The 22,837-nt window shown below is 44.3% G+C and overlaps 1 protein-coding gene across 8 annotated transcripts in view; it reads left to right on the top strand.

The window, feature by feature from the left end:
• tbc1d22a (TBC1 domain family, member 22a) overlaps positions 1-22,837 on the top strand; it is a 98,454-nt gene that overhangs the window by 7,069 nt on the left and 68,548 nt on the right. For all 8 annotated transcript variants that reach the window (XM_034525954.1, XM_034525957.1, XM_034525956.1 and 5 more), the window contains 2 exons: positions 13,114-13,184; positions 20,943-21,071. In XM_034525954.1, coding sequence (XP_034381845.1) covers positions 13,114-13,184; positions 20,943-21,071 — 200 coding nt within the window. The remainder of the gene's footprint in view (positions 1-13,113; positions 13,185-20,942; positions 21,072-22,837) is intronic.

A 22,837-nucleotide genomic window follows, 5' to 3' on the forward strand; every position in this document is an offset into this window, starting at 1 on the left:
GCGTTTGTCCAGTCCTGCCTTTTTTTTTTCTTCTTTTTGTCCTCTTTCCTTGCACTCCCTTGCTCATCACTCTTAGTTTGCTCACTCTGTCTGCCAGCTGTGCTGCGCTTTTAACGATGCTGTGAGGGGGAAAGTCATCCAGCCATCTGGACATGCAGATTACAAGAATAAAAAATACCACCAACAAAAGCAAATGACAGGCCTTTGTTCTAACCACACGACAGGTCTTTATTGTTTATCCAAGCCCAGAGACTTTGTCTGCTCCCACTGCCACCCCAGTGGCCATGAACTCCTTGCAGAGCTTCCTCTTTACCGTTGACTTTGTGTCCCTTGAAACTAACTTTTGGTAACTGCTCCACACCAACTTGTTGCATCAATCGCACCAGTGTCAGTAGATTAACGAGATAAACGACATCAGTCAGTAAACATGTCATGTGATTCGTTGTGGAGAAACTACATTTTACAGATCTGTCCATTTCAAATCAACAAGCCGATTAGATGACAGAATTGTATGAGAGTTAGTCGACTAAGAATTGCTTTGGTCAAGGACAGCCCTGGTTCATCCATGCTGTAAAAACAAAAATAAAGCTCATGTTAGAAGTGGGATCCAATGTCCTCCAACAGTTATGGCAGAAGCACAGATGCTGACTCATTAAAAATATTGGGAGTTGTGTAGATTCCAACTCTTAAAACCTCTGTTAGAAGCCTGTTTGAGTGAAGGACGTTAAGTAGTCTTTCAGTGTTTTAGTGTGTTTACGCTGCATTGTGCAGATGCATGTGTGTGTTGAGTGTGCCTGACAGAAAGGGAGCATGAAGCGAGACCAGGGCAGAGAATTCCAAAAGTGCAGCGCTCGGCATAGAATGGGTTATGTGCCTGTCTAAATACCCTAAATGTGCCAAATACAAAAAAGAGCGTGTCAGGAGATATTTCAGTGCAGAAATGACACAGTTTAAATACCGTTTCCTCCATTCTGAAATAGTGGCTGTGGTCCTTATTTACCACCACTGTAGAGGCTACCGTGCATTGACTTATTAGAAACAAGGCTTTTGTTCAGATCATCTTGTATACGTATACCTTAGCATATTCTGTGTGAGAACCCTCTCAGTTTTTCTAATCCGCTCCGTTTCCCGTGCTTGCTGTAAATGCATACTCAACACTTCCTCATCTGTCTCGCAGCCAAAGCCGTACAGTGTTTCAGAAGGCATAATCCCATGACTGGAAGTCATGGTTGGGTCTGATTTTATTTTGCGCTCCATCAGAGCTCTATCGTCAAATAATTAGCTAATATTGACTGATTTATTGGCTATGTGCAAAGTTCCCTAAATGCACCAATATTTCTCTGTGCATTTGTTATAACAGTAATGATTAATGATAATCATTGCCACCGGACGATCACCTCTACCAGTCTGTTAACCTGCATCCACAAATCATATTCTGTCGACAGACACGGCTGATTGGTTTACGATTTGAATAAGTGTGCAAATTTGTAGCACTTGGTGCCACTGCTTTAGCTACCACATGTAGATTAGTTTGAGCTATACACACACACACACACACACACACACACACACTCTCTCTCTCTCTCACTCGGAGCGTTGGCTAAGATCCTAAAATGTAAATGCTGGATTTCATTAAGTTTGAATGGCCTTAGTCAGCACAGTGCTTCACCTCTACGTGTGATCCCCTTGAAAAGTTTCTGCAAACAAACGGGTTCACAAGTCGTCAGCGTTGGTCAACATTGGTTGCGGCCCGCTCACGCAGAGTTTGTACAGAGTGTCTCCAGGTGCCAGCCCCCATTAGGGCCTGCCAGGCATCACAAGCCGGCTGTCTAAATTTAGTTTAGACTCTGCGCCATGATTAGATGGATCATCCAGAACGGGTGAGCCACGCTGCTGGCTGCATGAAAGATGAACTTCATTCACGGGACATAATTAAGTGCAGGATTGGGCAGGGGCAGATAAGATAAGATGAAACTTTAATGATCCCCGTGGGGAAATTGGGTCATTGCAGCAGCAAATAATGGGATATAGATGAGAATACAAAAAGATGAAGGAAAAAAAGAAAAGAATTGCCACCATCTGAAGGAAGTGTACTGTACTGTCAAATGTTTCTGCAACAGAAATGAATGTTTGCGCAAAATTACGGATCGTTTTTAGACCTTGGTGTAGAAAGTTGCTCTGTATTATGTTCTGGATATTGTCTGATGAGAAACACTGACGTAATTGCTTCCACATTTCACCATCTACACGTTAGCACATTTTAGCAGTTTTCAGTGAAGAGGAAGATGACAAGACTGATTAAACTCCTTGTCCTCAAAGCAGAGGTCACTGTTGCTGCACGCCGTCCGTGACACACATACACTCAACATAGAAATTCCCTCACGTGCCGGTGGGCACTGTCGGCGGGGATGACGTCCCCTTATGTAAAAAAGAAACTCGACCGACTGTCCTTGAGCTCAAAGGAAGAGGCGGCCGGGATGATCCATCGGTCAGGTTCCTCACTTGAACGGTGTAATTAATTGCGGAGGCAGCCATGTTTTTTTGGGCAAAGCTCCCCCCCCCCAACATGTCAGACCGCCAGTGTCTGGTGTCCACAGGTGTGTGTGTGTGTGTGTGTTTTGTCTGTCTGACCGTGTTGGTCGGCGTGTGATTTTCTAAAACGGTGGGCCGAGCGCATTACTTTGCGTTCTAGCCCCCTCCACTTTGTTTTGCAGGCTCGTTCGTCTTGTCATGGAAGCAAAGTCACACTTTTCATGCGCGTGTGATATGAAACTTTGCCTGTAGAACTGTTCGTCACAAGTAAACTGGATTTAATTGAGGGGGGATGGACGGTGGGATAAGGCAACAAAATGCACTTTCATTTTTTTTTGGGGGGGGGGATTCTGCCCCCCACTCGTCGTCATGATCCTCCTTTTGTACTCGCGTCTTTAACGTCCTTGTCAGTTTCCCTCTCCCTCCACTGAGCCTTGCGACAGGTTGTGATAGCGGCCTGTTTAGCATGTAAGGTCATGTACAAGGTGACGACCTATGCGCGTGTGAGAGGAGGGTGATTGATGTCAGGTTGATTTCTGCTAATTATTCCTGATGCCCTGAGGCGAGCATGTCTGTTGAGTGAACGTGATCACAGCACCCGCTGGCTGAACGCTCGGTGAGGAGGGAGCTATTTTAGCTGAGAACCCCCCCCCAAAAAAGCGAGAAAAAAGTCCCCTCACCAGTTTCACTTCTCGTTAATGCAACACTTGCACTGTGTTTACGCATGTGCAAGTTGCCAACTGCCCGTTGGAGAAACGTGCTTGAATAAAGAGCCAATTAGTTGACTTTCTAGCGTAACCCAATCCACAACCACTCTTTTGACGAACAAGCTTAAATACAAAGAGCAAAAATAATATCTGTTTTGGTGGTCATGTGACCACTGTCATCTCTAATTTCATGGTCTAGGAATAGAAAAAAGGGGCTTTTCGCTCCTAATTTAGAACCCCTGGTTTCATAGTTCCTGGAACTTTTTGTTAAAAAGATCTGTTAGCTGTTAATTGGTGATTAGTAACACCTCGTGGCGTTTTCACTGCATGCCAACAACGAGGGAAACGGAAGCAACACAAGATGATCTGACATATTTTCATATTCGTATTTGTGTTCTTTTTTATTTAAACCTTTATTTAACCAGGTGAGTCCCATTGAGATTAAAAATCTCTTTTTCTTATTGAGCTGTTCAGTTTCCAGCTTCTAAACAAAAGGTATTTCTTTTCAGCCTGTGCTGCGTTTAAGATTCAGGATGAGGCAGTTGTCTGTGTATGTTATTGACTGTTTGTATCCATAGCAATGCGTTTGGTGCTCTCTGTAAGCTACTTTGCTCTATGATGGGCTATACGTCTCAAAGCCAGGTTTAACAGACTTCCTGCATATCTTTTTCTTTTTTTTAAAATTGATTATAAGACCAAGAGCTGGCATCTGACATCAAGCAGTTATTGCTGGCTGGCAGAAATACTGCTGTTGCTATGGCAATAGTCCTTTCCCCTTCTTCTCCATCCCGGCAATTTATCCATTCTCAATCTTTCACCACCTTTTTTTTTTCATTAGTCTCCTTCCTTGTTTGTCTCTCTTTCTTCTTCCTCATCTCTCTTTTCAAACAAAAAAAAGGCGACTTTCGGCTTCGCTCTCTCTGTGTGGTCTTTGTACGCGTCTACCTCACACACATGCACGCACTCCCACTCATGTTCACAAACATGCGTCGAGGGCAATTTGCGGTGTTGAGCCACGTGCCGTCAATGCCATAAATACCATGAAAGAACATACAGACACAGAGAGACCTGCGAACCACCAAAAAGAAAACGCAGCAAATAACTGCCCACAAGAATATGCACACTTCCTCCCATCGCCTTGCTGTGCGTCGGTGTGTCTCTGCCCTCTGTTGGGGGTGCTGCAGGTCTTTGTTACACCTCCACCACTCCAGTGCGCTTCTCCCCGAGCTGCCGTCACCCTTTACCGCGCCGACTATGGTGAAGAGGCCTGCCTCTCGCCGCCACAGTTTGCTTGATTCGCACTCCGTAGCGCCGCAATCCTGTTACACAGCGCCGTCACCGTATGACAGGCTTACCATCAGCGCCGCTCGCAAAGTTAAAAGCCGCCATCAAAGTGGGAAGGGGTGATGTAATTCAATTTCACTGGGTCCTGTGTGTGTGTGTGTGTGTGTGTGTGTGTGTGTGTGTGTGCGTGTGTGTGTGTGTGTGAAAAGCATGAGACAGCTTTACAGAGGATCGGCGGTTCGATCCCCGGCTCTGCTAGACCTAGTCAATGTGTCCTTGAGCAAGACACTTAACCCTGAATTGCCCCCCGTAGCTGTGTCTATGGTGTACGATTGTAAGTCGCTTTGGTTAAAAGCGTCAGCTAAATGTAATGCCTCGTCAGTTGTTTCTCAAGAACAAGTGTCCTCTCCTAAAAAGGGGATGCTTTGAGAGGCTGGACGTCGCTGCATTTTGTTATTTCCCGTTCTTGCTGCTTTAGAAACTGTGTGTCAGTGGTTATATGCATACATCTGGGCATGGATGTTCATGTGTGTGTGGGCTGATTCCTAGCATGTCCCCGGGCAAAACACCTGACTGAATAAGGTTGGCCCAACCTCCAGCTGTCTCCTGTGTCGGCAGCTTGTCTGGCTTAGTTTATTCCGTTGTTGCACGCTGGTCTACCATGTGAATTTTTCATCCTTTTCTCTTTTTAAGAGAAGCTTGACTGAACACAGTTCAGTCCTTACAGACCACACCTGTTCTCTGCAGGGCACCGGGAAGTGCTGCTTAACATGGAGGGGAAGTGATATTGTGTCCACTGCCTGCGGTTTTAGATGAATCCTGCGATTCGTTATCTATATTTAGGGATTCAGGAAAAGAATGATGCTTCCATGTGACGACTCGAGCACTAAAACAGCGTTGCCAGCTCGTAAGAGTGAACAGAACAGGGTGAAACAAAAACATATGACCTCAACGACTCAGTGTCATTGAAGTGTCATTGGAGCGTTAAAAATAATAAATAAAGTTGAAACCAGCTTAATGTCAATTTGTAGCACATCAAGCCCCTCCCACAGAGACAAGTGTGTGTCAGTCGTGGTGTGTATGCAGCATTAGCCAAACAAAAACTCAAAGCCAACAAATTTAAGAGACAGTGGAATCTCCATTTTAAAATGTTGTTTTTTTAGAATGAATGTAGTTTGAAAAATGTCCTTCAAACAGCTCGCTTTGTCACAAAAGAAAATCTGAAAACATTTACATCTGCCAAAGTGGAACCGGTGTATTCTTGATGAGTCGGTTATAAAATGTTTCCAGAATCTTTTTATTTATTGACTAATTGATTAAGCTATTTAAGTGTAAAAGATAACGTGAGTAGCGACTGGAAAGGATGTTTTTGTGTCTTATTAGCATTACTATTTTAATTTAAATTTTTACTGAATTCTTTTTTTATCCTTTTTAAAAGTGGTGTCATTAAGCATATGAATGAAATGCATTCCTTGCAATATAACCATTACCTGTAACAAGTGACATAACTGAAATTCGCCATCTTCTCCTCCATAAAGGATTGTACAAAATGAGTTAAGAAATGTGACCATGTCAGATATGTTGGAACCTGTGTCATCTAAATCAGTTAACGGAGAGGCATGCCTCAGGAAATTGACTATGCATGTCTGTGTTATAACACAGAAAAGAAGACACACACACACACACACACACACACACACACACACACACACACTGTGTCGCACCTGTACACTCATCTGGGCTCGGTGTCCTCTCCCGGCCATCTGGGCCATCCATCAGGCCTCCTGAGCAGGTCTAATCCAGAGGGGAGTATCTTTTTACAAGAGTCCCATTAGTTTATGAGCCGTCTGCTCCCTGGCGCCATCACTTTGTCCTCTAGATGAGTTAGACCGTTCAGGACTCTCTTTCACACGGCATTCAAGGTTTATAGGAGGGGAGCTTAACTTTTTAATGAACTGCATGATAAAGGTGTCCGTCCTGATTGTATTGTTTTTCTGACCTCACTGGCAAAAATGTCATCAGAACGACACTGAAACAACGGCGGCATTCACCTACCTTTTCCCCCGTTGCAATGTCATATCGCTGGCGTTCATGGGAATCACACAGGTGGCACACATTGTAATAGCAGAGACACACTTGTGAGTGACTTCTGTTATTGCTGCATTCCAAAGCAGTGCATGATTTGCTGAGGTGGCTGAGTCGTACGAACCCCAGTTTTGGCACGTGTGTGTGTGTGTGTGTGTGTGTGTGTGTGAGTGAGTGTGAGTGAGTGAGAGTGTGAGAGAGAGAGAGAGAGAGGGAGAGAGAGTGTTGCCGAGAACCTTGTGGTGTTTTGCCCCAGTGGTCGCGCTCCGTCTGAATGATGCCTGAATAGTGCATGGCTCCGGCCCGCCAACCGTCCTCCCTCCTACTTCCATCAGCTCCCTGCTCAGCCAGCACTGACTGACAGCGCTTCTCGCTGCCTTCTGTTCTTCTCACTGGCCTTCGTATACAACTGTACTGACTGACTGACTGACTGACTGACTGACTGACTGACTGACTGACTGACTGACTGACTGACTGACCGACAAGCAGACATGGCGGAAGTGCGGGAGCACACTTTTTTTTTCTCTTTCTAACACAACCTCCTCATTGCTCGGTTGTTTATTTATAGTAAGAGCCCTCACTCGGCCAGTTAAGCCCACGGAGCTCCATAGTTTGTCCACTCAATAGAAATACAATCTTTTATTTGTTAATCATATGAATTGTGTTTGTGCAAATAACCACTTTACATAACAATAACAAGGTGAACATTTAGACTTCAGGGGGGTTCGAGACGGAGGTGAACAAATGAATGGTCTGTAGCCTTGCTGAATTGGCTGACTCATCGGCATCAGCGTCAAAACATGTTTACTTTTTTGCCGTTCCTTGATTCAGAACCGTGAAACAATCTGAACCATGAGCTCTGATGCGTTGAAGCACTAAGCAGCTGTCATATATATATATTTTTTTTCAATTGTATCTATTTCCCTCCTCTGTCCTGTTGTCATTACAAACATGCCTGAACTGGCGGAGTCAGTCATATTTACAGTATAACACATTTCTATGTGATTCCAATTGAGGTGATTTCCCTTCTGCAAAAAGAAGGCCTCTGTTGCAGGAGGGGAAGAAATGGTCGTGTGACACACATGCAAGTGGCTCAAATCTCCATGTCGGCTCAGTTGAGGTGGCCTTTAGCGAGGCTCCCAACCCCACCTGCTTTACGTGTGCTGCTGTCAGTGAGGACACACGAGGGACTGAAGTAGGAAACTCCACCTTGTGCTAATCCGATGTGACTCTCCCTCGCTAAGCTCCTGTTTCCGATTTACTTTTGGTTATCGTGGTTGACTAAGTCCAAATAAAATACAAATGTGGTATTTAGTTCAATGTTGCCCTTCTGAATGTTTCAAGAGTCATTGAGCATTCATTACCTCTGAGGGTCCATCGTCGGAGCAGCTGTTGTACACAGAAGGTACACGGTGTCCTAATCACCCCCCGTGGTCCCCCAGCTTAACTCCAGCCAAGACAAAGTGCACCCCTGTAAGTTCATGCATAATGGAATACAGCAGACACGGAGGAAAGACTAGCAGCGGTCGCCCTTGAGTTGCACAATGCTGACATTACAGGTGTTTTTCATGAAAATAGCTTCCTCCAGGGCGGGGCCGGTCTTCACTCAACCAATCCCCCCCCCCCCCCCCCCCCCCCCCCGGAGTATTGTGCCTGCCAGCATAATAAACACCCACAATACTGATAACACTAATTCTAAAGCATCTGTATAATACTGTGTTATTTTATTGGTCCCACAAGGGAAATTCTGTTTTCGCCTGCCCCCGCTTGCACTTGCATATGTACATTTTTGAAATGACAGCCTGTGGGGTGAATTGACTGTAAATTGCGTTAATGAGTTGCCTTCGCCTTGTTCCTGTAGAGACCGGTTAAAGAAATGTCTTTATAGCTCCAATTAGTATTTTTATTAATTTTATATGAATTTATTGAACACATTACGATGTTTAACGCGGACTGACAGATTTGTCAGCTAGAAATGGCTTGTTTTAATTATTAACTTGGCTCACTGAAACTGACAGGGACAGCTAGTCCCTCGTCGCCCGCGGGACAGTTGTGGAAAGTTTTCTTTCTTTTTACCCACATTGTGACAAGTGCCCGCTGAGGAAAAACAACAGATTACATTTCAAAATGTCACAAAATGCCCTTTTTAAAAAAAAAATAATAATAAAAAATTGATTCCGCTGGAGCTCATTCATAATGCACAGGAGATGCCCCAGAGAGTCAGATACGCTCTCCTCGAGATGAGCCCGCCTCACACTAATGAAACGACATCTGCAATTTGGCCCGTACGTCAACTGTGCTCACTATGGCCTCTCCGTCACTGCCCACTTTGGGGGTGGGGGTGCAGATCGGATGTTATTGACACCTTTCCTGTGAGAGTGTATTTGCATTAGAATAAAGCATCACCACAGAGTCCATTCAAAGATGGATCATGGATTACATATTATTGTCTACGGCGGGTCTGCTTTCAAAAGCTTGAAACTGGAGCGTGCTGAAAACATCTTAGTAGATTTTGCCCGTTCTCCTTTCATGGACTGTACCAGCACAGTGCATCAGCACTACCTGGGTCTATAGGGCATCTGGTCTCAAATGGGGGTAACTGGGACTGGGAGTGTGCAGTGGTCCAGCTCTCGGCTGGAAGACAGCGATTTCCCGGAGTAGGGAGCTGTGTTTGCACTTTTTTCCGTGTATGATGCATGGGTCTGACGGGCACATTGTCATGTTCCGCCGGCCACAGGGTGCCAAGTAAATATTTGCCCGTTGCCCTTTTCCGCACTCAAACGCGGGCCTCCTCTGTACACACGTGTTTTCCTACACAAGCCGCTCCTGCAGTACAAAGTGTTTGCCCAAAGGGGACGGGGCTTCCTGGGGATCACTGCGGCATCCGGATGTAACGACTATCGGTCGCCTCACGTCCTCTCACCCCTCCCCTCTGTACCCCTCCCCATGGGGAGATTAATGACACGTGGGGGAAATATAACGTAGTTTAATTAAGCCCGGCCCCGCAAGATTCATGGACCCATTTCTTTGTTCGACAGTGCAAATGAAGGTTCAAAAGGTGCGAGGCAAGAGGAGAGACGCCGTTAGGAGAGTAATGAATATAGAGGTGCCCGTCGGAGAACCCCTTCACCCTTAAAGTCTTGTACTTTGTCGTTAGCGCCTTCTGCATAACTTCACTGCGGCTGTCCGACTCGACAAGGTCGACGTCATTGCAAGCATTCAGACGTTAGGGACATGCACAGACACACACAGGTACGGGGCCAGGAGATTGGAAATGGGGAGGGGGGAGTTAAACTGGCAGTTTTGAGCTGTGAAAGTTGATGTGAATATGTAAAATAAATGCACATGTTCTTTGACGTGCGGTAGTGGCAGTCGATTGCCACGGCTCTTGAATGGGTCTTTCCTAAGCCTGCAGAGAGAGGGTGCGCTCTAACGAACCGCGCTGGGACTGATTTAGCCGCAGAGACGGGGACCACAGTGGCAATTACATTTTGCCCACGCTGACATCAATGTCACATTATACTGTGTCAGTTGCATTAGGGGTCGCCCGATGAAGAGTTTTAAAACGGAAGACCAGCGGAAATGATTAGTTAAAAGAAAAAAACCCCCTCCTTTTTAACGTTGTGTGATGGGAATCTTTTAAGAAATGATCAAAATCGATGCAGCAGAACCAATTTGTTAATTCTGTGCATTCTTCTTCCTTGTCAAAAGCGGTTGCGTACATCACCCACAATCCAATGGCGAACTCTGCTTAATGTAGCCAATGTGATCGCTGCACAAGTCTGTCGCTGCATGACGAAAGTCGGAGCCAACGTTTGAATTGGGCCTTCTAATATCTAATATGAGTGAAGATTCAGCAACTGGACTTGGCAACTATTTTATCTGAAACAGTTTTTAGCAGACTGCTGATTTTGAAATGACTCCAATACTTTACTGGCATAGCGCTTCCCCGTTTCCAAATGCATCCTGCGCATAGGATTGTGGGTCTTTTTATCACCGCAGTGGCCACACACACACACACACACACACACACAGACACACACACAGACGCATCTTTAAAATTCCTCTGAACGAAGGACTCTGTCCTCATTTGAAACTGATCCTCAACGTGGCTCCTTTTTGAAATCCAGCGGTTTGAAGGATCCTCCCTCGAAACACCCGTTGATTCGAGTGACATCACTTGAGGCAGTTGATCAGATTTCACACGGCTCCAGAACCGCGAAAAAAGGCTTTACGCAACCTCTTCACATATGCAGTGATATTTCCCGAGGCCCGTAAGAATTGTGTAGAATTGATGGCCTTCACCGTTTAAGCGTCTCATAATGCCAATCTCAAGAAACTGGCAAATTGAATTTAGAGGCACAGTCCTATCTATGCCTGAAAGCTACAGATTCTGGGAGAGGCAAAGGCTTTTAATAGACGACACACACGCACGCACATATTCACACGTTGCCTTCTCCTGCGGGAAGGGAAGGGGCAAAGAGACACAGAGATAATCTGTAGAAAACCTGCAGGAACTTTGCAACTTTTATGACCAGTGTCATATCTGAGTGATCTTTTTCTTTTCTATTTCTTTCTTCTTCATCCGTGTTTTTAAATGCGTCTCGCTGCTGCACAGGTAGTAACCTTGGGGCATTTGAAATCTCTCCATACTGCGGGGCTCCGACTCCCTCCAATCCAACAGAACTGTGCTTTGCACTACATCACCGTATTGAATTTCTATATAATTAAAGTCACTGGGGAGAAGGTAAGGGAGAAATCTTAAGTGGAAGATGCACAGGAACTATAGTGAATAAATAGCTTCTCCCATCAGCTGAACAAGCTCTAATGCGTTTCACTCAATTTAGCCGATGGACTTAGCCCATTGCTGTTTAGCTGATTGTTGTTTCCTATTCTGCTATCTGTCTCTGGCTCTCCATTGCATTTGCCTTGAAGAACAGGCAAGGCAGAGTCATTTGGCAGCTCTAATCAATACCGTTCACTCTGTGCGACGGGCTTATCAAGTTCCAGCCAGTGCCTTGAAGAAGAGTCGAGGGAGAATCTAGCTTTTACATTAGGTACAGTTGTTTCATACATCTGTATATATTTTTTTTAACTCAAAAGTATATAAAGGCAGCGCCATTTCTAATGGACAGAAATCCATTTCCCCCCTTCGCTCTCTTGGAATGCTAAAACAGTGGCAGCGCAATTACAAGTGAAGAGATGTCCATTGTGTTTTTATGTTTGCCTCCGCTTGGCCGTGGCAACTCATCTTGTTGACTGCTAATGAAAGGGGGACGGGGCAGGGGCTGTGGACCTGCAGGGCCCGGGGATAGGGAGACCCATCTGTGAATAATGGATGAGTTAATGTTCTCATCCAGGAACCTTCTAGTTAAGGAATCCTGCTGAAGAACGTATGCAAACAGATAGCGTATATCTTGAACATCCTAAGCTGGCCGGTCCTCGTAGACGAGGTTCACTCATTGATTTCACCTCCCTCCGGGATTAGTTTATTAGCTGAATAACGCGTGTGTTGAGAGAAATGGCTCTAAAAAAAGAAGGCACAGTGTGGGGCTCAGAATATCAGTCTTGTTGGAATATAATGACCTGGATAGCAACGTCGAGGTGTTAGTGTTCTGTGTAGCAGCGGACATTAAGCCATATTTTATGGGTCTTCATGGACCCAACGGGAACTACTCTTTGCCAATTTAAAAGTTCAATTTTCTCACCTCCCAGATTTATTTTACATTACAGCCGGCCGGCTGGGAGATCCGGCCGAGGGAGAATCTACTTAATAATCCACTTCTGACCCATGAGACGATTTCATTGAAGTAGAAGAGCGACAGCACTGGATGTTTTAACAGTGAGGTTATGGTTGGTTTCTTGATTTGATTTATTTTGAATGGTATCCAAAAATGATTTTGTGTCTACTCTTTTATGTAGTTGTTCTAGTAATGTACGTCTGTAGTTTTTCAAAAACAACTTCCATCTCTTTGGTCTGTTTATCGCGTTATTCTTTATCTGTGGTCAGAATGAGTCAAAATGAGGGAACGGAATAGTGCTCGGCTGATGGTGGATTTTTGAAGGCTGACACCAATATCGATACATTAGATTAATATTTAAAATTCTCCGTACACCTATACAATGCAGTCTGGTGCGGGTCGAGCCCGGGAAATGAGGGAGGAATCAAAAAAGGAAAATACGCATTTGTGTGCAGTAATCACATTCTTTATTATCAATATTATGGATCAACATGTCCAGAACAGGAGAACTTTATGTAGCTCAATGATTGACTTGTCAGACTTAAATTACCTCAAGCATATCTTTTGCATTTCTGTGCCACAATCTGCAATTCTATGCCACATGGGCATATATGAGCTAATATTGATGGATAATATTCGCTATAGCTTATACCTTCGGCGCATATTATCCTCCTGCCATTTATTGGCCGAGCTGCAGGGGGAACATTTTCCACGGTGAATCTAAAACAAACACGACTTATGGTATTTCTGTTCTTGTTTCACAGAAGAGCTACGGAAACTCAGCTGGTCTGGAATCCCACGACAGGTCCGACCAATAACGTGGAAGCTCCTTTCAGTAAGTCTTACGCACAGCACACACACTCACACGCATGCCGTGTGTGTGTGAATACAATGTACATTCAAGTTGTGTAAAACATAACTCTTGCATACAGGCACGCTTTAAGGCAAAAAACTATTGAACCTCATTCATAAAACTGCAAATAAATACCCTAATTCATCAAACAAAGACGCACACACATACATGCGTGCGCACGCTCACACACACACACAAATATTATCGGAACAAATGAAAAAAAAAAAGCATTGCAGAGGATCTTAGGCGCACACAAACACACACACAGTTGCTGTCGCGTTCTCTCTCCCTCCTCCCTCCTCTTTTTGATTTATGAAGACTGGTACCAGTCCTGCTTTTTTCCAAACTTCAATAGGGAAAATTAATTGCGAGGCGCAAATAATTTATTCATGAGACACGCGGTGTGTTTACTCATTAAGCCATTGTTGTGGTGTACGGCTCTTAGTCTGCAGAGAGAAGACTGGCTTTTGAACGCCATGCATCTCCCATTAATTACCGCACAATAGCTAATGTGCCGCAGAAAAGACGTCATTAAAAGGTGTTTGTATGTGTGCGTGCCCGTCTTTCTGTGCGGTGGTGGGAGGTTACCGACTGGGTGTTTTAACCATTAACGACTGCTTTGTTTGTTACTCTACTGAAGTGAGTGAACGTCAGATGAAGTTGCAAAGCGTCGGGTGCAGACTAGGCATCCAGGGACGGAGGGGAGGGGGGGGGAGGAACACCTCAGCACTTTAGGTGTGTGTGTGTGAGACTTGTGTACACCCCATTAATGTTTGGTCCTAGTCTAGCTCGATGTGACTGTAATGTGCAGTGTTTCCCACAGAATATTGTGCGACTATGGAGGGTGCACCTCGCACCCTCTAATTTTGTATATTCTAAAGTCAGATGGATCAATCTGCACTTTTTAATAGCAAACTCAAGAGGCTAGATCTGTAGGGACTTTGTGGTCATCTAAACAATTTTGCGTTCTAGTAGTTGTGGAATGAAGTACATTTAGGATACTCAAGTTAGGATACTTTGCATCCTCCCCAGAGGGAAAAGCTAAATCAACTAATAAACTATGATGTATTATTAAGTAGCTTATTGCCTAATTATTAAGTATAAAAAGTTTCACTTGGCTCCACCTTTTACCAGCTGCAACATTAAAAAATAAATACAGCTTTAGATGTGCTAGTAGTCAGATTTGGGGCCTTTGGAGAAAGTAAGGCGAGCCGTTTCCTCGCGCTTACAGTGTCTATGCTAAGCTTTGGTAATAAGAGATAACGGCTCCCTGGCTCGAGCGCCATATTTATCCTACAAACACGAGAGTGGTATCGATCTTCTCATCTAACCCTCGGCAAGAAAGCAGACGAGTTTGCCAAACATGTCAAACGATTCCTTCTAAGTCATACTTCACCCAAAATCTATTACTATAAAATATTCACTATGTATATTAAATATTCAAGTCAATGGTCTGTACTTGTATAGCGCTTTTCTAGTCTTCCGACCAGTCGCAGCGCTTTAACACACTATATGTCGTCGTTCACTCATTCACACACTGATGGCTTCACAATGTGTCACCTGACTCTACAGGCGCTAATCATTCACACACATTCACTCACCGCAGGCACATCTTGCAGGAGCAATTTGGGATTAAGTGTCTTGCCCAAGGACTCATCGACATAGGCTAGCGGGACTGGGGATCGAACCGGCGATCCTCTAATTGAAGGACGACCTTGCTCTACCACTGAGCCACAGTCGCCCCACACAGTCTCTAGTCAAGTAGAACTTTATTCGTCCCCAGAGCGGCAATTAGTTGTGCAGCAGCGAAAATAATAACACAATATCCAAAAAAAAAAAACACACAAGGAAATTAAATATAACGTCTAATAAAAAAACAAACATACAGTACATAAGTACAACATTATGGTTGGTGATCAACCTGATAATAGACTTGATATTAGGCTGGCTGTCAGAAGGGATGGATTCTGCTTTCTTTCACAACTGTCTGTTATACGGACGTTTCTCTTACTGCTCCAGACCTCGATCACCATATTTCAAGACATTTTTCTGTTTTAGATTGAGAGAAGCAGCCATACAGACGAAGGAGAAAGTTCAAATTGACTCAATAACAGATCCATAAAACAAAGGGGACCTTTCAAGCGCAAACCTAGCCAGCTTCCTCAGACAAAAAAAGCGCCGCTGGCTTTTCTACACAACATATCAGTTGTGCGTTCAAAGCTCAGCTCGTTATTGATTGCGATGCCCGAGCAATCGCAGCGATTTCCACATCCAGACCATTAATTTGTAGTGTGAAGACGTCTAAAACCAATACACATATCTTTGGTCTTTGACACCTTCAATTCAATACAATCTGTGACAGGAGCACGGGGCATTTCCTCCTCGCTGTAACCGTTTCCTCTAAAGACTTCACAACGTGGTGGTTTTCAATCTCATTGAGGGAGGACGCGGCACTGGGGAGAGCCGGTGTGCTGGATCTTGTTAGATTGAGAGTGAGCGTGCCAACGTTCGGCCGGGTGAAGTACGAACGCAGCCGCCCGCTCCATGTTACTGAACACAATGGCGCCATGTTGGAGCAGCGATGGCAGACGATGCCGGGAAAAGAAACGAGTTCAAAGAACGGAACAAACGGACCGAGAGAACTCTGAGAAATCAAATGAGCTCAGCTTCAACGCTTTGCAGTTTTTTTTTTTTCTTTCTCTCTTTTTTTTTTTTTTTAAGGCTTCTACTGCCGAAGTCTACTCATCTGTTGTGTCTTCTCGAAGCTGTGAAGCCACAAAGTCTCGCAGCTCGTCAAGAGCTAGTTTAGGAGGCACTTTTAAGTATTTGATTCACAAGCTGTTTTGTTCCAGAACCAAGCTGGTGCTCTGCTGTCCAATAGTCACCGCAGGCTGAGACATTTAGTCTTTTCTTCCTCCCTTTCCACGGACACAGACGGATCTGACACGGTTTCAACCAGTTTAAAATCAGCATAATGGACCCGGCTCGCATCGCCAGATGACCTCGATAAATATACAGCGGGGTTCAAGATCCACACCCGAGGTTTTTCTCCAGGCTTGCAAGGCGTTTCTAGAGCCTCGCGCCGGCCAGAATCTTCCTCGGGTTAAATCCAAGGTTTGGATTAGAGTGTCAAAAGCAATCATATCTTCTGAAGTGTCATAACACTTGACTGCCTTCTCTGTCCTGTCTGTGGCGAGATCCAGCGGAGAAATAGATGGGAGGGATCAGGCTCGAGAAATCTATTCTCCGTCCGGTGCACACACACCACACTCACTCACTCAGCTCACGCTTGTATTCCATAAACTTGGCATTGGGACATAATAATACTGGTGTCCCTTGTGCCCTTCTCCTGCTCACCAGTGTGCACCAACTATTTTCTCTCCTCCAGCAGGCATGCTTGAGCCACACTCTTCTTTACCTGACAGAGACGAGAAGCAGGTTTTCCCACTCCGTTGCATTTACCACTGCATCACAGAAAATGTGCAAAACTCTTCTTGGCTTGTGTGGAGAAAAAAAAAGAAGAGAAAAGTCTCCAATATATGAGCGATGTTTAGCCTCCATGGATAGCGCCACCTACACCCCCTTTTCCTTATTTGAGTCAACAGGCTCCACAGGTCGCCCCCAGCTTTAGAAATGCACCCGGTTGAACTTCCTATGATTTCCGAAAAAAAACACCATTTTTATTTCATTATTTTGAAGTGCCTTTTGTGTCCGAGCCCGAAGGAGAATGAAGAAAATGTACATTTGCTAATGGAGTGTGGCTGTTAAATGTGAAGTTGGAGAGAGGAGAAAAAACAACTGGCTGCGGAATTATTGGCAAAGCTAAAGGTTTGTATGAGATGTATCGGGGCGGGGGGCAGCAGGGACAGAAGGGACAGATTTAAGTATTGTTCTGCTTAACTATTACCTCACACCAGCACACATAATTAAATCGCGAGAGAAAAGAACAATGATTTTTTTTCCTTTCTTTTTGTTCTTTAAAACACCCTGAATATATCAAGTGAGATACAGCCATCATTTCTTTTGTGATGAATACACCACACTAAGGCCATGTGGTCAGGTATAAATCATTAATGTAAAGCGTCTTAACAATAACTTATTTCACAGGTCAGTTGGGAGCAAAGTGTTGAACACAAAATGCTGAGCCGCTAGGCGGCAGAAGGTTCCTTACAGCAGCCTGACTTCTCCCCAGAAAAGCCAACATGTCTTTCTGTGTACGTCGTGTTGCCTGAGGGCAACCGTGGGGAGCATGGCCTACAGACTGTAGTTTTCTGTTAATGGTGCCTTAAGTTTGAGGGAAGACTAAGTCATGCAGTTGCTTCCTTTCAGCCGTGCCAGTTGCAGTAAGTCACGGTACGAAATGTATTCCCATGTGCATGTTTCCAAATTAAAATCGAGTCGTGAAAAGTATAGAAACGGACACGCGGCGACGAGAGCAGTTTGGAAAGAAGCAACTTTCGCTGTGCCCGGAGTGGGACAGTTTGTTTCCAGTTTGCTTCCACAATTATGTGCGCTTGCTAAGTAGAAATCACTTTAGATATTGCGAAGAAAAAAAAGAGAAAAAAAAAGTAAACGATTTAATCTAGATTCCCCAAGCACATGTTTTTTTTTTCCACAGAGAGCTTACTGAAGTGGAGGATCCATTAGAGGAATGTAAGGATGGAGGAGTAGATTGATGCAAGGAAGACGGAAGAGATAAGGTTTTTGTAGGCAGGAGGAAGCACTTGTGCTGCCACATTTCGTACCACTAGCCAGTCATGCGGAGAAGTCTCTGCCTTCCACTTTCTGCCTTTCATCTCTGTTTAGAAAAAAAAAAAAGAATCTCTGCTTGCCCTTTTTAACCAGTGAACCACAAATGAAATGGAAATTAGTCACTCGGGTTCAAGCGTAATTACACTTGGATCTTCGGCACTTAATGCACTTTACTGCGAGATATACTCTGTAATTATCTATTTTCTAAAAGTAAGACTCGCCGCATCCTCTCCTTTCGAACCGGTTCTTCTTAAAAAACTTAAGATTATGTTAAAAAATTACAATTATATTAGTTAGATGGATAGATACTTTATTCATCCCCAGAGAGAAATTTATAACATTTTAATATTGCCCAGTTAACAAGCCGGGGTAATCCGATAAACCACAGACTAATATTGACCCAGTTATTAGCGATAAAGAGCAGTAATAAATAAAAAAAACTCACAGCATAGTGTGTGTGACACAGCTTGTGTCCTCTTTATAGTCTCCAAATCCCCCCGAGTGTGTGTCCTACCGAGCAATAATGCAGCTGCAGTGTGATTGACCTCCGAGAAGCTGTCCATTAACCTTCAACACGCACATGCTCTCCTCTCCCTCATTTGGCAGAGTGCACACCGCACACGGTTTTTGTAGCCGGCCCGCTTTGGTTCGCTTGCATTTGCTTATGGAGCTGTTTCAACATGTGACGCGTGGACATTTTTATTTTATTTATTTTACCAGTCAGTTTTCAGCCCGAGTTCTGCGACCGTCTGGCGGACTGGCAGCAGTCGAGTGGATTGGACTGGAGATAGTGGATGTGTCTGTCTGCCTGTCTGTCTGTCTGTTGGTTGTGAAACGATTCACATTTGTGTCTTTCAGGGTTTGTGACTTAAGCCCCCAAAAAGAGAATGAAAAATACTTTGAATGATGGTGGTATTGATGTTCGAGGAGATGGGTGGGGGCTCGGTGGGGGTGTCGAATGCGTTGTGTGTGTTTTATGTCAAAGCAGACACACGTTGTTTGGAGTGAGCGTGTTTGCCACAACTCCATGAGTGTGTGTTTTGTGTGCGTGTGTCAGCCAAGTGCAACAGACTCTAGACTCTCCAGGCTTCTCTGGGGGCCTTGTGCACATGAATACAAAATACATAAAAAACAAGATTTTCCTCTAAACAGTTGCCCAACGTGTGTGTGTGTGCGCAGCTTTTCGCCGATATGCTCGCTTGCGTGTTACCAAAAAGGGGTGGCCAGCTTTTAAAAAAAACAGCAGAGTCGCAAAAGACAAACATAGATGACACACACACACACAATTTAGTTAGATGGCGATTCCACTAAAGCCAGTCCACAACACAATAGAAATTCTCAGAAATACACGTAAGAGACAGAGCGACGAAGAGCCTGAGCGCTGTTCCTCTGCAGCATCCGTTCGCCCAAACTGTGACCAGGAACTCTTTCTAAGAGCGGAGTGTGGAGGTGTTTGGTCCTGACCTTTTGCAGCTCTGTCACACCGCTAGCTTCTTTTTTAGAAAATGGTCGTGGATCTTTTCTAGCTAATGTAGCTGAACAATAAAGCACTTAATACTCTGCAGGTCAGCACGGTCAGAAAAAACTACAAATGTCCAGGGAAACGGAAAAGGGGGAATTCTTCGGGTGACACAGACGGAAAAGAAAAAACTTTTAGCCCAAAATTGGTGAAGCTATTGTCCATTAGGCGCCACATTATTGTTTAGAATAGTATTTGAATTATAATGAGTAATTAATTTTCTTCTGTCAACTCACTAATTGATTAATCGACAACCGTTCCAGCTCTAATTTCAGTGACACACAAACACATGCATACATGTCGTGCTAAATATCGGCTCGGTTCCAAGTTTTTTTTTTTTTTTTTTTTACATCTAACTTGTATGTATTTATAAATATAAAATGTGAAAAAAGGCCTTTTTCTAGGTCTAACGGCGCGACACATTCCAGCTTTTCTTTTTTTGAGCTAACAGTCATGTTTGAGTTGTGTTTTGAACACAAAACTGTGCGACTATTTTAGAGCCCCCCCCGGTCCCATCGCTCGCTTTTAATAGACTTTAGATTTGTTGTTCAGTTTGGAGTTGACTTTCTCCTCATTGCATAAGCCTGACTGCACAAGAAGGACACACACTATCCCAAATGCATGCCTAACGAGTACCGTCTGACACACGCACACACACACACTCTCACACACATGCAGGTAACTCCCAGAAGAGGCCCGGAAAGCACTTGGTCAAGCAGCAGAAAGTTTTCTCTGCAAAGTGAAGTGTGTCATTTACCGACCGTGTCGTCCCAGGAGTTTGGTTTGGGACTGAGTTTGGCAGACAGACTTAAAGCCAAGGTTTTTAAGACCGAGAGGCTCATTAAATAGTGTACGCTGGCAGACAAATAATTACGAGAGAGACGCAACATGTAATGAACATTCCGTTTCAGACAGGGAGAAGACGGTTTCACTGAGTGTCTGCGGGGCTGAATTAATGAGTCCCATGTGAACACGCAAGCGCGTCTGTGTCACAAATAGACAGGTATATTAGCTCGGAGACCATTACCAGTTACTTGTTCAAGTTTCGAGGGGCATGTACTAGAATACGTGCAATGGTTTCAGGATTAATACATGTTGATAGCACATTACTGACCTTCAGGGCAATTTTAAATAACCAGATTAATGATAATAACTTTATTTATAGAGCAATTTGGATTATAAGACGTTTGACCAAAGGAATCATTTTCCATTTTGAGAAAATGTGCTTTCTGACTGAGCCAGTTAAGTAGCGAGCAGAAGACGGCTAGCTTAGCGTAAAGACTGGAAACAAGGAGACGCACAGCTAGCCGGCTCAGTGCAAAGGAAACAGAATCCACCTGGCAGTCTGTTTTTTTTAATCTGTACTAAAGTGTAAAAAAAAAAAGAAGAACAACCTGTGCATGAATTCCAGTTGAGCGACAACAATCTTCACCATTTGCTTCTTTTGTCCTTCTCTCACCCTCCTCTAGGGTTACATCCCAGCGAACGCAGAAAGGAGAGAGAGCGTCCTGCAGAGGAAGAGACAAGAATATTTTGGCTTCATCCAGCAATACTATGACTCGCGCAACGACGAGAACCATCAGGACACATACAGACAGGTACATTCCCCGGGTCCAGTTTTCTCCATGTGTTTTTTAATCTATTCTTTTTTTACATTTCACTTTTAACACCCGTCTGAATGACTGAATGAAAGAGATTACAAAAAAAGTTCAGTTTTCAATTACAAGAACAGCTTCTCATGACTAATGTATTCCCCTCCGTACAGGCGGGACATGTGTGTGTGTGTGTGTGTGTGTGTGTGTGTTGACAGGATTCGGCCCCGCAGACAGGATTACTGGAACCAGTCCCATGCTTTCCCTCTTCCTCCCCGATGTACTCGTAGAGCTGTTGTCTGTCTGTCTGTCTGTCTGTGTTTCTGCCTGTGTTGACGCGGCGGGAACGTGGTCGAGCTGTGTTCACAGAGTCGAGACAGCCAGCAACGAGAGCTTCTGAGAGCTGCTAACACTTTTTCTTCTTTTTTGGCTTTGAAAATAATATCTACTTTTACTTTCTCTGTCTCGCTCACCACCCCACACGCTCTTAATTTTAACACTCGACTACTTTCCATTCATTTTGAGCCGATAAGAAACATCAAAGTGGGCTGTTGATTGCACACACACACAAAAAAAACACACACACTTCTCATATTCTGTCCAATTTCCCATCGATCCGCTCTGCCCTGTGCCAGAAAGCTGGCATACTTTGCTCTGATGGCGGTTTGGATCGAGTCTTGATGTGTATTTTTCTGCCAAAAGCGGCTCGCTCCAACACTGTTTGTGTTGACGGACTGAGCCGAGACTTGTCTTTCTTTTTTTTTTTCTCTCTCTCCGTGTTTGTGTGATTATGTGTGTTTGTACATATGTCGGTTTGGCACACAAGTTGAACATTGCGGTGGGTTTGTATGTATTTTGTGTTGTGTATATTATGTTTAAAGGTTTTATTTACACGCATTACATGTACAGGTCTATATGTCTCATATTAGATCTGTCCCCATAGTTAGTGTTGCTTCTTGTGTCTGTCCATCTGTTGCTTTTTATATATGTTTATGTTGTTGGTGACTTGCCCAAGCAGCTTTGGTGTGTATGTGTGTTTATGCATATGGATGTAGCCATTGTAGAAGTCCCAGCTTGCACCGAGAGTTTTTTGAAGTACTGGTCCTATTTTTAGTTCCATCCCAAGAGGAAAGTGTTGAAGAAAAGAAGAAGAAGGATCAGAGGATGTACATCGGAGTTGTGTGTTTAAAACGACTGATTGAGTTGCACTGTCGAGACACACTGGCAGCAGCAGAGCCTCGTTATGTTAGAGGGCAACTCACCTGAAGCCTGTCCATTTTACTGTATGCTCGCTGATCTTTCAGTCTGTTTGTTTGACTCGTTCAACCAGCCGCTCGTTTACTTTGTCGCTTTGCCATTTTAGACTTTGCAGCGTGAATTTGTGAGCTGGCAGCCGCTGCTTACAATTTTTACACGGTATAGTTGGAACCATTTTGGGCCACGATGGGCAGAAGAATGCAAGAAAGTTGCATAGAGGGTTGTTGATTCCCAGTGGGATGAGCAGTACAATCCTTACAGCCATTCCAATGAGTACGCATGCGTAGATAAAGTATTGCATGTGCTCATTCGGCTCAAGTATGATACCAACTTAAGTCCAACCAAAAGTAAAGGCAGAAGTTCGCTCCCTACTTACCCTTTGTGGCTAAATGCATGTACTGTAGGAATATATATCGATCATGATATATGGCAGAATTTCCCTTTGTCAGAACTTGCCCATTTCAGTCGTTCACCCCTTGCCTGGGGAGATCTTGCAGCCTAAAACAGGTTTAAAT

This window comes from Cyclopterus lumpus, chromosome 23, assembly GCF_009769545.1.
Source record: "Cyclopterus lumpus isolate fCycLum1 chromosome 23, fCycLum1.pri, whole genome shotgun sequence".
Taxonomy (NCBI): Eukaryota; Metazoa; Chordata; class Actinopteri; order Perciformes; family Cyclopteridae; genus Cyclopterus; species Cyclopterus lumpus.